General features: G+C 36.3%; 1 protein-coding gene across 1 annotated transcript in view; it reads left to right on the top strand.

Annotated features, from left to right (window-relative positions):
- Nucleotides 1–15,716, top strand: part of LOC128248841 (uncharacterized) — a 104,199-nt gene that overhangs the window by 27,371 nt on the left and 61,112 nt on the right. Inside the window, exons 15-23 of the mRNA XM_052970990.1 lie at nt 2,405–2,575; nt 3,125–3,364; nt 5,001–5,234; nt 6,216–6,386; nt 7,286–7,525; nt 8,635–8,868; nt 11,703–11,873; nt 13,615–13,785; nt 15,275–15,514. Coding sequence (XP_052826950.1) covers nt 2,405–2,575; nt 3,125–3,364; nt 5,001–5,234; nt 6,216–6,386; nt 7,286–7,525; nt 8,635–8,868; nt 11,703–11,873; nt 13,615–13,785; nt 15,275–15,514 — 1,872 coding nt within the window. The remainder of the gene's footprint in view (nt 1–2,404; nt 2,576–3,124; nt 3,365–5,000; nt 5,235–6,215; nt 6,387–7,285; nt 7,526–8,634; nt 8,869–11,702; nt 11,874–13,614; nt 13,786–15,274; nt 15,515–15,716) is intronic.

Raw genomic sequence — 15,716 nt, forward strand, 5'->3', positions numbered from 1 at the left:
TTATATCTGTGTGTGTGTGTGTGTGTGTGTGTGTGTTTGTGTGTGTGTGTGTGTGTGTGATCATCCTCATCATCATCATTTAAGGTCTGTCTTCCATGCTGGCATGGGTTGGACAGTTTCACCGGAGCTAGACATGCTGTGGAGCTGCATTAGGTTTTATTGTCTGCTTTGGCCTAGTTTCTACTGCGGATGCCTTCCCTAATGTCAACCACTTTATAGAGTGCTTTTTAATGTGAGACCAGCATTGGTGCTTTTTATGTGGCACTGACAGCAGTGGAGTCATCAAGTAAATTGTGAGACTAAGACCTCTCTGCTTGGAGAGAAGTGGAAACAAAGGAGATGACTTCATGTCAGTTTAGAGTTAAAGGCATAATAGAGAGATAGAGATAGGTGTCTTACTATAGAAGAGATAATTGGCTACCCCAGTAGGAAAAGAAAGATGAGGAAGAAAAGAGAGAGTTAGAGAGAGTCAGAGTGAGAGAAAGAAACAAGTAAGTGGTGGGGAGTATAACTGGTACAGAAGTAAGAGAGTAGGTGTTCCACAAGAGTATGAGAGTAGATGTTTAGAGATGGTGAAGAGATGACTGTAGCAAGTGGTGGTGAGGAAATTTGGACTGGCTGAGAGTGGAGTAGGTAGATAAGTGAAAGTATGATGGAGAGTGTGCTTGTAGACACATAAGGGATAGCAGTGGGTGGTGATCGTGGGTGGGGAGTAGGAGGGTTTTGACAGCGAACAGATTATGTGTGTGACGGGCACACAGCCATAAAGGACATGCCTGTATATATGGATGGCATAATTTTATCTAGCTTGATATGTCTTCTCATGCACAGCAAATTGCTTGAGGTCTTAGTTGTTTGTCATCTCTGTGAGGCTCAACATCTGAAGATCAGTCCTCACCACTTCATCCCACATCTTCCTGAATCTGCCTCTTTCACAGGTTTCCTTTATAACTTGAAATCAGTACTTTTTTATGCAGTTGTCCCCATTGCACCACATGACCATAGTAACACAGTCTTCTCTTTAGCACACTACATTTGATGCCACTCATACCCAATTTTTCTCTTAAAACATTTACACTCTGTTGTACATGCACATCTAGCAGAGCATGCTGGCTTCATTTCTTTCAAGCCTTTGCATGTCCTCTGCTGTCATGGATAATGTCTCACTGCCATGTAGCATAGCAGTTCATACACAAGCATTGTACAATCTACCTTCTACTCTGATGGAGAAATTCTTTCATTCCTACAAATTTAGTAGCTCCCTAAACTTTGCACAGCCTATTCTTATTCTAGCAGTTATGTTTTCAGAACGACCCATCCACAACTAACTTGGTCACCTAGGTAGAAGAAGCTATCTACTACTTCTAAAGACACCCATTGGACATTGGACATTGGAGAAGGTCTATTTCCTCTACATTCTTAGTCTTTATTGTACTTGCACATCTGCTGCATACAAAGACTACTTTCTTTGATAACTTTCTTGTGATACCACTGCATTTCTTATGTGTCCATAGCTTGCACTGGGTACACCATATGGAATTCCTATCTACACTTTTTCTACATGTGCATTCTCACCTCCACCTTTACTGCATATGCATCTCATCTAGACTAACTCTCTTCCTAGTTAAGCTATTTCCCCTCTCTGAAACTTTCATGACCTGGTCTAGGAATTTGATACCCCTGTAGTTCTTTCTAAGGCATCACCTTTACCTTTGCAGTAGGACATGACTGTAATACTGCTGCACCAATCATTGGGTATGACTCCCTGTTGGACAACTTGATTAAGTGTACAGGTAGCTAGATAATATCAAACTCTGCCAGATATTCTAAGCATCTCGGCAGTGATTTCTGATGGTCTGGGAGCTTTCCATGCTTTCCTATCCTTAATTGCTTTATCTACCAAGCTACCAGTAGTGATTCAGCTATAAGAACAAGGTCATCAGCAAAGAGGAGCTCTCAGAGCAGCCCATCTCAAGTTCCTCTGTTATTGCCTGGAGGACTATAATGAACAAGAGGGGTTGACGACTGATCCTTGGTGAACCCCTACTTGCACCCTGAATTCAACGCTATACTCATTACCAACCCTCACCTAGAATAAGTCCTGGGGTTGATTTGCTTGACTAAAGGCAGTGCTCCAGCATGGCCACAGTCAAATGACTGAAACAAGTAAAAGAGTAAGTAGACGGGATGTTGATAATCTATGTGACACTCTAAATTCAAGAGGAGCAGTCATTCATCTAACTATACACACAAGATAGTGTGTGTGCACTAGCATGCAGGTGTGGAAATGTTTTCAGTTTGTTCAGTCGTTATCTTTTCTTCTAAATTTATCATTATCTCCTCATTCTCCCTCTCTTCCTAACATATTCTCAAAATTGATATCAATTTCTCTTATCACTTCCAGTTTACACAGAAACTGACTGTGGACAGCCAAAAGACATTTCTGATGCATCAAAATCTTACAACACCACTACCTTTCATTCTGAAGTGAGCTATTCTTGTCCAGGAGGACATAAGCTAAAAGCAATATGTAAAGAAGGCAATAGATGGCTTCCAGTAATGACTTCTTGTAAAGGTAATGTAAGAAGGTTCTCACTTTTTCCTCTGTCTAGATAATTTTGTTTTATTTTTGTGTTGAGTTTCTTTATCAGTGAAAGACTGGCTATACTCATGTCAGTTTTCATGGTCTTTGTGGCTGGTTGGAAGGAGAGAAGCATTTACATAACCTCAGACCAAATATTTTTGCAAATGCTTGCAACAGAGTGGATGTCATTAAATCTATTCAAAGGCAAGGTAATGATATCAAATTTAGTTGATACATTAAGTTTTCCACTGAAGAACAGGAAGCACTAGAGCATGTTCTTTCCAGAAGGCTTCCACATAGTTTAGAGTAAAGATTGTTTGCCAACATAACATGGCAGTCCTGATTTAGGACAAATGTTGCTGTAATTTAGCCCCAGGAGACATTGTCTCCACCTGGCTATATGACGTGATCTGTGTCCTTATATTTTCGAACAAGGGAATCGATTCTGACCTCAAATTTTTGTCTTTCTGTCTATGTTAGAAATTATTTTTTTTATTGTTGCTGTTGTTTTCATTGATGTAAATTTTACTTTAATTCCAGTTGCTGAGACCCATTTTGTGAAAATAAAAAGTGCAGCTCTAAATATATCTGGGAAAACATTGTGGAAAAAAGCAAAAGTAACAGCAGAAGCCTGTGCAGAAAGATGTGTGTCTGACGAAACTTGTGTATCATTTGAAATAATGAGAAAAACTGAGGAATGTTACTTAGCAAAGAAAAGTGCAGCTACCTCTAAGGAAATAGAAGTAGACGATAGCAGAGACTACTATCAACAAGTAAAACGTAATTATTCTTTGTGCTTTATTATTGGAATTTTCAACACAAACACAGCAGTTCTAAGGGGAGTGTTAATTCATACTACTTACCACAATTCTTGACTGGTATTATATTGTATCTGCACCAGATGATGGAGTTTGAACTTGGAGTATAATAAGACAGAAGACATAAGCAAGGTAGCATGTCTTTTGCACAGTATTTCACCATTTGTTGCATTCCTTTATAATCTGACATGTAAAATAACAGAATAAAGTAATGCTAATTTATTTAGTCATGTATCTCCTATACTTTGGTATGGTTATTATGGCTTTATGCCTTTCCTGTAACCAACCATTATACCCACATAAAGAGAGTTCTTTTTTCCATGCTACTAGAATTCGAGAAAATAGGAACAGTTCCATAGTATTAAGTAGAAAACAGCCAGCAAATTCACTGGAATTGATCACAAGGATTTTGTCTTTCCTACCAAGACCCTTTCTTCTTGATATGCTGTGCTCAGGGAAAACACTAGATTTAGTGACCTCAATGTTTGAATACTCATGAATGCCTGCATGCCATTTCTATCATGATGAATCTTTCTTGTCAAAAATAAATGAGAGCCATTTCTTTGTATATCTATGAGACAACTGTAATAGGCCAAAATTGCCAACCTCACTACAATATGTATTCTGTGTGCAATCAAGAATTTCAGACAAATTCATGGCTCAGGTTTATACAAAGATAATTGCCTATTTCAAGTAATATGAACAACCCCTTCAGGCCTTGTGGCTATTGTAGAAACTATCATCATCACCACCACGACGACGATGACCACCACCACCATCATCATCATCATCATCATCATCATTATTCAACATTTGATAGTTTCAGGCAAATTTCCACTGCATTATTTGCTACACCTCTGTGTTGCTGATGTGTGTGCAGCCTTGTGTGGTCTTGTTTTCTTTCTGCTGTTGGGGGAGTACAAACTCTTCCAAGTATTGTATTGCATCCATTTGTTTTGTCATGTGGTTTGACTTTAGTCTTTTGTTGTATTAGTGTTTGCATTGTGTGTTGTGTGTGTAATGCGAGTTGTGTTCTTCTGTTGGGTATCCGACCTATAGAGTACATGTTGTAGTGGTTGTTTATTTTATTGGATATTTACTGTGTAGAGTGAATCTTGTGTTTGTAAATTGTTTATTCAGGTTGTACTATTGAAGTGATAATGTTTTACACAAGATGTGGGCTTCTCCGAGCAGGGATATTTTTTGGAGTGTGTAGAATTCTATTATATCATAAGACATAGTTGGAAGCCACCTCATTGTTTAGATTGCAAATTATGTGTCAATCTGTCTTCTGCTGATGTGCTTTTCTTTAAAATTAAATGGCTATAACAACACTTGACACATCAGTTGGTCATCAGTTTAACAGCACTTAGGCCATTACAAGAGGAATGTACAAAAGGATTATATGCTACTTATATTTTGAAACAAGGTTTCAAATGAGTCTCAAGATTTTCTACACTCACATGAATTCTGACTAAGCTGTCATTTTGTGGATCAATTTTTTTGTTTATAATAAATTGTACTACATAGATGCTATATAATATTTAATGTATGTTTGAGTATAAAATGTATTTCTTGTTTCCTTTCTTTCTTTCTAGTTGATGAGGATATTTTTACATTTAAAAATATTATCTTAGATGTGCAGGATGTTTTTGAACCACTGACAAATCTGAGCTTGAAGGAGTGTAATGGAGCTTGTCGTCAGACTCCAGGATGTAACTCTTATAAGTATAATGAAAAGAGAAAGTCCTGTCATGGAAACAATGCAACTTACTTGATCCATGACCTGAAGCCAAACAAAAAGGGTTGGGATACTTACATCATTAACCCAGGTCAGTAGGGAGTTTACATTTTATTTATTGCGCATGCAATTACATGTGTGTGTTTGTGTGTCTTTGCATTTATGTACATGTGTGTGTCAATATATATATATATATATATATATATATAAATAAAAAAATAAAAGAGAGGTTTGTATGATAGTGTATAGAGGAATATATTATTTAAAAGAGTTCCAACTCTGTCTGTTTTTTATGTTTTATTTATATTCTTATAAAATTAATGTGGGATATAGAATATAGAATATATAATATAAATAGTAAAATGAAATGAAGTATTGAATGTCTTATTGAATATATGAAATATTGAGTATTAAATATATAAGGACTAGTATACTTTCCTGATGACTGCCATGAGGCAGGAAAGTATACTAGTCCTTATATAAGACATTTGATACTTCATTTCATTGTACTAGTTATATTATATATTCCATATTCTATATCCCACATTAATTTTATAAGAATATAAATAAAACATAAAAAACAGAGTTGGAACTCTTTTAAATAATATACTTATATATATATACATGATAGCCATCTACTCATGACCAAGGAAGACCATTGCTGACCTTTAAGAATATTGTGCGCTCTAGGACTAATATTTTGCATTTGCAGCTCTGTTGGTGGCTAATGAGCCCTACTCTTGATAAACATACATGACTGCAAACATTGCAAATCAAGCTTTCTTCATTCACTACACTAGCAGTGCACTTTCGAGTAGCACGCTTAAATTTTTCATGCAGAATACGTACTCTCTCAAAGGTGTCAACCCCCTCCTTAACCTGCTTCCTCCATCTGTAGTGATGACAGGCGTTGCTCTCCCAGACAGTCTCCTGCATATCACAGGCCTTTATTGAGGACTTGGCTCAGTCTTTAAATCACAGCCTTGGTTTCTGCCAAGATCTTCTGTTGTATCATTATCAATTTCTGCTCTTTCTCACTCAGCTCCTAATATATACTTATAATCAATTCTAGTTTTAGCAAAAGTTAACTGTGGAACTCCAAAAGAGGTTGTTGGTGCATCAAAGTTCTACAGTACCACCAAATATAAATCTGAAGTGATCTATATTTGTCCTGGAGACGAAACACTAAAGTCAGTATGTGGGAAGGACAACAAATGGACTTCAGTAGCTCCTATTTGTGAAGGTAACGTAAATAACTTCTCTTTTGTTGCCTCTGTCTGGATAATTTTGTTTTGTTTTTGTGATAAATGTGTGACTACATACTGTAATAAGATATTATGATTAATTAAAACTTCACCCTCAGTGGGTTGTGAAATCAGTATTTTAAAGACTTATTCTGGTCATGAAATTCAGAAATGATAACCTCGTAAAGATAATTAGTTTTTTTTTTTTTTAGTTTTTTTTTTCCCCTGTTAAATGTGTAATTTTGATGAAATATGATTTCTTAGCTTGCTAACATTAAGTTTTGAGTGTCCACATTACTACATATTTATATTTATTCACTGAATGATGATGATGATGAAAGGGAAATTACTTCAGTTTTCCCAAGCAAAACATTGTAAAATGTTAAAGTGATGGTTTATAAAAACTTGCCATTACTAGGCACATTTACATTCTGAGCTTAAATTCCATTCTTTTACATCCTGAGCTTAAATCCCAATGGGATGTACTTTACCTTTCATACTTCTGAGGTTGATAAAACAAGCTGTATTCAAGTACTGAAGAATCCTCACTGAAGAATGTATGGCTTTGTGCTTAAGATAGAAACCACTATCATTAATATCTGTAACTTCAACAATAGTTATAATTGTACTTGTTCTTAAAGGTGATGCATTGACAGAATCATTAGAGCACCAGATAAAATGTGTTGTGGTATGTGTTTGAGCTCTTTCAATTCTAAGTTTAAATCCTGCTGATATTAACTCTACCCCTTCAGGGCCAATTAAAATACAATGCCAGTCTTGGGGCCAATTTAATTGAAAATATCCTACCTCAAAGATATGGGCTCATATCTGTATTAGAAATTACTATTATTGTTGTTGTTCTTATATTTCATTAGTCTAAATTTTATTTTGAATCTAGATACTAAGAACCAATTTATGAAAATAAAAGATGCATTTCTGGATGTACCCAACAAAACATTGGTGGACAGCGAAAATGTAACAGCAGAAACCTGTATAGAAAAATGTTTATCAGACAAAACTTGTTTATCATTTGAACTAACTAAAGAAAGTGGAAAATGTTACTTATTAAAGGAAAATGCAGCTTCTTCCAAGAAATTAAAGCCAAACGAAAACAGAGATTACTACCAACGAATTAAACGTAAATATTTTTTGGGTTTTATTATTGGAATTCTCTTCCCAATTTTTTTCTGAAATTTGTGATTCCTAGTAGAGACCTCATCATCTTTTTTGAAATTTCACTTGAAAAGGTAGCTGATGGTGGAGAAGGAGGTGCTGTCCTTGTGTGAATTTATCTATTGGTGGGTGGAAGTGGCAAAAATGGCAAGAATAGATGGCACCACTATAAGTATAGTTTTGTGAGTCAGAGAACAGGAATTGGAGTGGCACTCGCCCTAAGTGCTCAGGGAGATCTTGAATGGTGGGCTTCCTTGATTGACCCCAGATGTCCTCCTACATCAAGAGAGTCATGACTATCACCCCATTCTTTCTAGTGATGTATACTATGTATACGTTTTTCTTTTCCTTATACTGTATACTGTGAGTACTTACTACATTTCTTCTTACCATTATATTCTACGTCAATCACCACACTTTGTGTCCATCTTTGGGTCATACCCACAGCCATCACCCTGAAGGCAAATAAAAGGAATTGTTCTTCTTTCACAGATTTTTGGAAAATATTTAATTATATAGAAGTAGCATGTAAACGAAATTCTAAATAAAATATGATAAAGCCATCTGGTGCATTGTTTTATAAAGGGATAATTTATTATAAAAACACAATCTGATTAAACATTTTTTACAATAAGATACCTTCCCAGAATTCATGTGAATTTTAATACATCATGAGAGATAGTCAAAACGTCATCTCAATGTTTAGGATGTAGATAATCCAATTGTATATCACTCTTCTGATGGTTTGCTTTTGTTTAATATTAAGTGGCTATAACAACACTTGACACTTGTTTAAGGGGGCACTGACCCTAAAAAAATTATACCATTAAAGAAGAGATGAACAAATGAATTAACTGCAGCCTAAATATTGAGACAAGGTTTCCAATAAGTTTGAAGAAGTTCTACAACTCACATGAATTATGATTAGGGTATCATTTTGTTGATGAATTATTTGCTTATTATAAATTATCTATTTTAAAAAAATTATGCACCGTGTACTTTGTAATGTTTAATGTGTGCATGTTTTTGTGTGTGTATAAAATGTACTTCTTGTTTCCTTTTTTTACCTTCCAGCCAATGAAGAGCATATTATGCTTAAAAAAGTTAGTATACCTGGGCGAGATATTCTAGAAGTGCTTCGTAATATAGACTTAAAGAAGTGTAATAAAGCTTGTCATCAATATCCAGGATGCAATTCTTATGCATATGATGAGAAAAAACACATCTGTAGCCTGAGTGATGTTTCTCAGTTGACTGGTGAACTTAAACCCAATAATGTAAGTGCCGATATTTACATCATTAACCCAGGTCAGTAGAATATTTCCATCTTATTTATTGTCTGCATGTCTGTGTGTCTATTTATATACATATATGAATGTAGTGTGCAATCTCTTATTTGACTCTGTACTTCACAAAAACTTTCTTTTCTGAAGCATATTTATATTGAGTTCTAACACCAGATTATTATTATCACTATGCCTTAGTGAAAAATGAAAATACATACATAATCGTGTGTGTGTGTGTGTGTTTGTGTGTGTGTGTGTGTACATCCATATATGTATGTATCATCATCATCATCATCATCATCGTTTAACGTCTGCTTTCTATGCTAGCATGAGTTGGATGATTTGACTGAGGACTGGCGAACCAGATGGCTGCACCAGTCTCCAATCTGATCTGGCAGAGTTTCTACAGCTGGATGCCCTTCCTAACACCAACCACTCCAAGAGTGTAGTGGGTGCTTTTACGTGCCACCGGCACGAGGGCCAGTCTGGCAGTACTGACAACGGCCACGCTCAAATGGTGTTTTTTACGTGTCACCTGCACAGGAGACAGTCCAGTGGCACTGGCAACAACCTCGCTCGAATGTTTTGTTCACGTACCAGTAAGGTGATGCTGGTAACAATCACGCTCAAATGATGCTTTTTACGTACCACCGGCACAGAAGCCAGACAGCTGCTCTGGCAGTGGTCCTGCTCAGATGGAGGTGTTAGCGCTCCACTGGCACAGGTGCCAGTCGTCGAATTTGGTTTGATTTTGATTTCACTTGCCTCAACAGGTCTTCGCAAGCAGAGTTTTGTATCCAAAGAAGGAAAGGTACGCATAAGTGAGCTGGCTACACAACTGATAAAGGCCACGGGTTATGGTCTCACTTGTCTTGCTGGGTTTTCTCACACACAGCATATTTCCAAAGGTCTCAGTCACTAGTCATTGCCTCAGTGAGGCCTAATGTTCGAAGGTCGTGCTTCACCACCTCATCCCAGGTCTTCCTGGGTCTACCTTTTCCACAGGTTCCCTCAACCGCTAGGTGTGACACTTTTTCACACAGCTATCCTCATCCATTCTCACCTCATGACCATACCAGCGCAATCATCTCTCTTGCACACCACAACTGATGCTTCTTAGGTTCAACTAGAAAAAGGAGGAAGTCAGAATTTTGGATAATTGTTATTTAGTGCTTTCACCTCATTTCAGAGAATCATCAGGAATAGTATTTTTACAGAAAATATCATTTATGTATATGTGAGTTAGTTGGAAAACTCTAGAATTGAATTAGAAAGAGAATGTTCTTTGTCATTTCAAGTTTCTGTGTGTGTAAGTATCTGTATGTGGCAAATTTTTTGAGGAAGGGAGAAAATAGGAAAAATGAAAGAATGAGGATGATGCAAATCAGTATCAATTGAATCCCTCAAGGAGACATAGGCAGTGCCGACAGATGACCGATGACCCTGTCTCATGCAAAAGAGTGATCAGTGACAGCTTTGTACACACTGATCTTAGTACCTTTATTCAGAGGGTTTTTGTTCCAGACTCTTTTGTGCTGTCTGCCAAATGCACTTTCTGCCTTGACCAGTCTGTTGCCAACCACCTTGTTGATTTTGTTATTTGATGAACTCATGCACTTTAAGTAGGTGAACTGGTTAACTGCCTTTAGTTCAGTCTCACTGATGGTGATGTGAAGCAGGTATTATTCTTGCCATGGCGCACGTTGATAGAAGACTGTTATTTTCATTAAACTGACTTCTAAGCTAAAATACTAAGCTGCTTTTGTAAAGCAAGAGTTAATATCTTTGCCTGGGCAACAAAAACAACAGCATCTGCAAAAAGTAATTCATAAATAGCTTTTTCTGTTGTTCTGGTGTGATTTTATAGGTGCCTCAAGTTGAAATGTCTGTCATCGGTATGGTGCAGGATGTAGTGTGGATGCCATCTTCATCATCAGCATCATAGTCAAGAAGATAGAGAAAAGGGTTGGGATGTGGACATAGCCTTGCTTCACATCATTGCCAGCAGAAAAGGGCTTGGAAAGACTGTTGCTGTGCATGGTCTGGCCCTGTCAGTTGTCATATAGCTAGATGATCATGTTGAGGAATTTGAGGGAACATCCAAAACACTTCAGGATTTGCTCTAGACCTCTTCTGCACAGTGTCAAATGCTTTGGTGAGGTCAACAAAGGTAATGTGAAGTCCTTTGTTTTTACTTTCTGAATTCCTATTGGAGTTGTCTCATGCTTGCTCAGAAACTGCAATGGGTTTCTGAAAGGTTTTCTTCTACAATAGTGAGCAGTACTTTCACAAAGATTTTGCTCACAATAGAGAACAAGTGACCCAGATCAGTAGAATATTTCCATCTTGTTGGACTTAAAGAAGTGTAATAAAGCTTACCATCAATATCCAGGATGTAATTCTTATGCATATGATGGAAAAGAAGAGGAGTAGTTGGAGCCAACCACACACCTAGACACCAACTCAGATATTTCCACCTCCCCATTTATACATACTCATGTACACATATTGTTGGATGACCACACCCACCTCACCAAGCAAGCTTGATGGGGTTGCCAGTTTGGTCGCTAACGACCCAACCATGCAACAGGTTGTACTGGGTTACATGTTACCAGTAGCTCTCAAGAGTGACTTGACATACATACACACACACACACACACATACATACATACATACATACATTCATTCATTCATTCATTCATTCATTCATTCATCTATTTATTTATCTGTGTGCAAATTACTTCAGTTTGTTTCACTTAATACTTTTTATTGTAACATTGTCATTTTCTCATCATTTTAACCCTCTTTCTAACATAATGCATCCCATTGATATCAATTTGTTTTTTTAACTTCAGCTTACACAAAAGTTAACTGTGGGCCTCCAAATGATGTTATTGGAGCATCAAAGTCTTACAAAACCACCACCTATAAATCTGAAGTGACCTACTCTTGCCCAAAGGGAGAAAAACTAAAGTCAATATGTAACAAGGACAACAAATGGAGTCCAGTAGCACCTGTTTGTAAAGGTAATGTAAAAAACTTCTCTTTTGTTACCTCTGTCTTTGTAATTTTGTTAGGATTTTTTTTCTTTAAATCAAATTTTATATTCTTTCCCCATTTTTATACCTGGAAACAAACCTTTTTTAATACCTCACTTCTGCATATATCCAGATGCCTAAATTATATATCATAAAACCCCATCTTTGAAACAGAATTGAAGAAATATTTATAAATACATAGCCCACACACTTTACTTCCATGAAACACAAGGGTTAAAATCTCTTCAAATCAAATTGCTTATGTAACAATGAACACCAAGAGAGAGAGAGAGAGAGAGAGATACAACAAACAACTTTACACCTACCAAAATCCTTTTGTGAACATCAAAGCACAAGATAAACAAGTTTCTATACTATCAACACTGTGACATGCCTGACTAATAACCCCCACCTTCCAATTAAAACAGAAAATACCTTAAATAACAACTAGAACAAGTAAAGAAATTTCATTTTTGTATGTGGTCTGCAAGATTCTGGGGAGAGTCATTTTATTTTAGTACCTTATTAGTTTAACTCACCAATTTCCACTCATTTACTTATTTATTTTTACTACATACATATCTGTATGTGCATGCACACTGACGTACACACATATGCACAAAAAAAAAAGAACACAATTCTGATAATGGATAAAGTCAATAACTATTGAAAAGTTTGTAAGTCGCAACGGAAATTTTAGTGAAAATAAGTAAGTAAATGAGTGGAAATTGGCGAATGTGTTAAATTAATAGGGCACTAAAAGAGAATGACTTTCCCCAGACACAATAAAATATGCTTCAACACACGAATTTACATAAAGAATCTTGCAAACCACAGGCAAAAACGAAATAAGATAAGCTTTGGCCAAGCTAGCAAGATGCTGAAAAACACTGTGTTCTGCTGTCTAACAATCAAAATAGCTACCTGATAGCTCAACTTCATTAAAACATGCATCTCCACCAAGCTATACATAAAATCTGTTAATTTAGTTATCCAGTGGCTAGGATTCACAGAACATCAAGCTAGAAGACTAAAACACACGATGTTACAAAACATCAAAAAGAAAATATACGCAGAAATCAACCAGTACCAGAAACGAAAGAAGGTCCTACTGCATGAACTGAAGAACACCACCACACAACACAAAAGAGACAGATTCATGACAAACATCCAGCAAGAATACCACCAAGTAAACCATGCCTGTAACAAACATTTCAACAACTTCAACATGATAAGAATCAACACAGATCTCTGCATTCACAACTCACATCCCACTTCTATGTAGTATACTTGTTCATACACAAGCAACATACAATCTGCCTTTCATCCAGAGAAAGGGAACTTTTGTTGCTAACAGAGGTAATAGCTCTCTGAACTTTCTCCATCTTATTCTTAATCTAGCAACTATATACATTCAGAACATCTTCCTCTGCTGTTAATTAGGTCACCCGTGTAAAAGAAACTATGTACAGCCTCTAGGGAACTTCCAGGGCATTTGAGAAAATTCAATTCGTATGTGTCCTTAGTGTTTATTGTTCCTGCACATCTGTCACATACAAAGACTACTTTTTCTATTAACCTTCCTGTAATTTCACTGCATCTTTTATGTGTCCATAGCTTACACTGGGTACCCCATATGAAATTCCAGCCAAAACCTTTCCTACATATCAAGCAGAGTATACACACAATATACTTCACCTTTGGCATCAATTTCTGTTTTCAATTTCAGTTTATGCACACATTAACTGTGGACCTCCAAAGGAAGTTGTTGGTGCATTAATGACCTACAAAACCACCATCTATAAATCTAATGTGACCTATACTTGTCCAAAGGGAGAACAGCTAAAATCAACATGTGAAAGGGGCAGTAGATGGACTTACGTAGTGTCTGCTTGTAATGGTAATGTAAATTCATTCCTTTTTCCTACCTCGGTCTACATAATTTTGTCTTATTTTTGTTTTAAATATATTATTGTCAGTGGAAACTGGTCTAATACATGAAAAGTTCCACGGTGTTTGTGGCTGGTTGCAAGGAGGGAGGAAGTTCCACAGATCTTCCTAAATGTTTGCAAGAGCGGACATCATAAATTTTACCAAAGAGCCAGGTAATGCTATTCAATAAGATGATGGATTAAGTCTGCCTACCAAGAGCTGGAAATGTAGAAACTTGTCTCCAGCAAGTTCCCACAAAGATTGCATCCACTAAGCTGCATCACAAGGCTTAGTTGAAGCTAATGTTCAGGTTGTATTCAACGCTGGCAGTATATTCTCCACATCATACAAATTATATATATATATACATTATATAAGGATTTACTTTTCGTAATGAGATAAAAAACCAAGGCTGTGTACATTATAGAACATTTATATAATATATATATATATATATATATATATATATATCACCATTCCCATTAAATAGTACTTTTCAATTTCGCAATCGGAGGAACCAGATTGAAAACTGTTTTGCACATCGGTCTCAACGAAGCTCACACGTTAGTATTGAAGGAGAATTTCATTACTTTATTCCGTAGGTGTGAAGACTTAATGCATGCTTTTATTTTATCAGATCTTGTTCATCTCAGAATGACTGGCAATGTCTGTTTGAAGTCTCCTGATAAAGCTAATGTAACTCCTCCCATAAATTTATTGTTGCCTCTGATGCCCTGTAAGGTCTTACCAAGAACTTCCATTGCATCTCTATGTGACATGGTGCATTCATCCCAAATGATAAGGTGGTATTGGCACAACACTTCTGCTGAACCTGAATCTTAGCTTATGTTACTTGTGACTAGGTTTAGTGGATGCATATTATATATATACATATATATATATATATATATATATATATATATATATATATATATATATATATATATATGAAAAAACAGATGCATGCATGCACCGACACAGAGGCCAGTCAGGTAGCACTGGCATCGGCCATGCTTGAATGGTGCTTTTTATGTGCCACCGACACTGGAGCCAGTCAGGTGGCACTGGCATCAACCACACTCGAATGATCATTCACATAACATACCTATGCTATGTGAATAATATTTTGAAAACAAAAGTGTTTAATGTTTTATTTCATATATATATTTGTGTGTGTGTGTGTGTGTGTGCGTGTGAAATTGATTGACTAAATACAATTTATGATAAAAATTTACAGTTTTGTTTTGATTAAAGTACCAGCATTTTTGGAGCAATAGATTTAAATGTTGTTCACCAGCTCTAGTCCCTCTGATTGTCACCTACTCCTACTCCATTTGTTATTTTACTTTTCTTTTGCTAGTGTGACTAATTAGACACACATTACATTTTATTATATGTATGATTATTGCTGGTGTTGTTGTTACTTTTCATTTGTCTCAATTTTACTCTAATTCCAGTTACTAAGATCTATTTTGTGCAAGTAAGAGGTGCATTTCTGGATATAGCTGGGAAAGTATTAGTTGACGAGGAAAATGTAACAGCAGAAGCCTGTGCAGAAAAATGTTTGACTGACAAAACTTGTTTATCATTTGAAATAAATAAAGACAATGAAAAATGTTACTTATCAAAGGAAAGTGCAACACACTCCCAGAAAATAAAAACAATCAAAGCCATAGACTACTATCAGCGAGTAGACCGTAATTATTCTTTGTATTTCAAGATTATATTTTCTCTTATTTTTCTGACCCTGAGAACAACAATCAGGTGAAAGGAATGATTGCACATGCAATAGGGGCTAGCATAAGAACCACATAGTAAAGTTTAACAAAACACTATACATGCAGGTTCAAGGTGCAGGCATTGGTGTCAGTGTAGCTGGAGATATGGCCAGCCTCTTTA

Source organism: Octopus bimaculoides, chromosome 10 (genome assembly GCF_001194135.2).
Source record: "Octopus bimaculoides isolate UCB-OBI-ISO-001 chromosome 10, ASM119413v2, whole genome shotgun sequence".
In the NCBI taxonomy this organism is placed as follows: domain Eukaryota; kingdom Metazoa; phylum Mollusca; class Cephalopoda; order Octopoda; family Octopodidae; genus Octopus; species Octopus bimaculoides.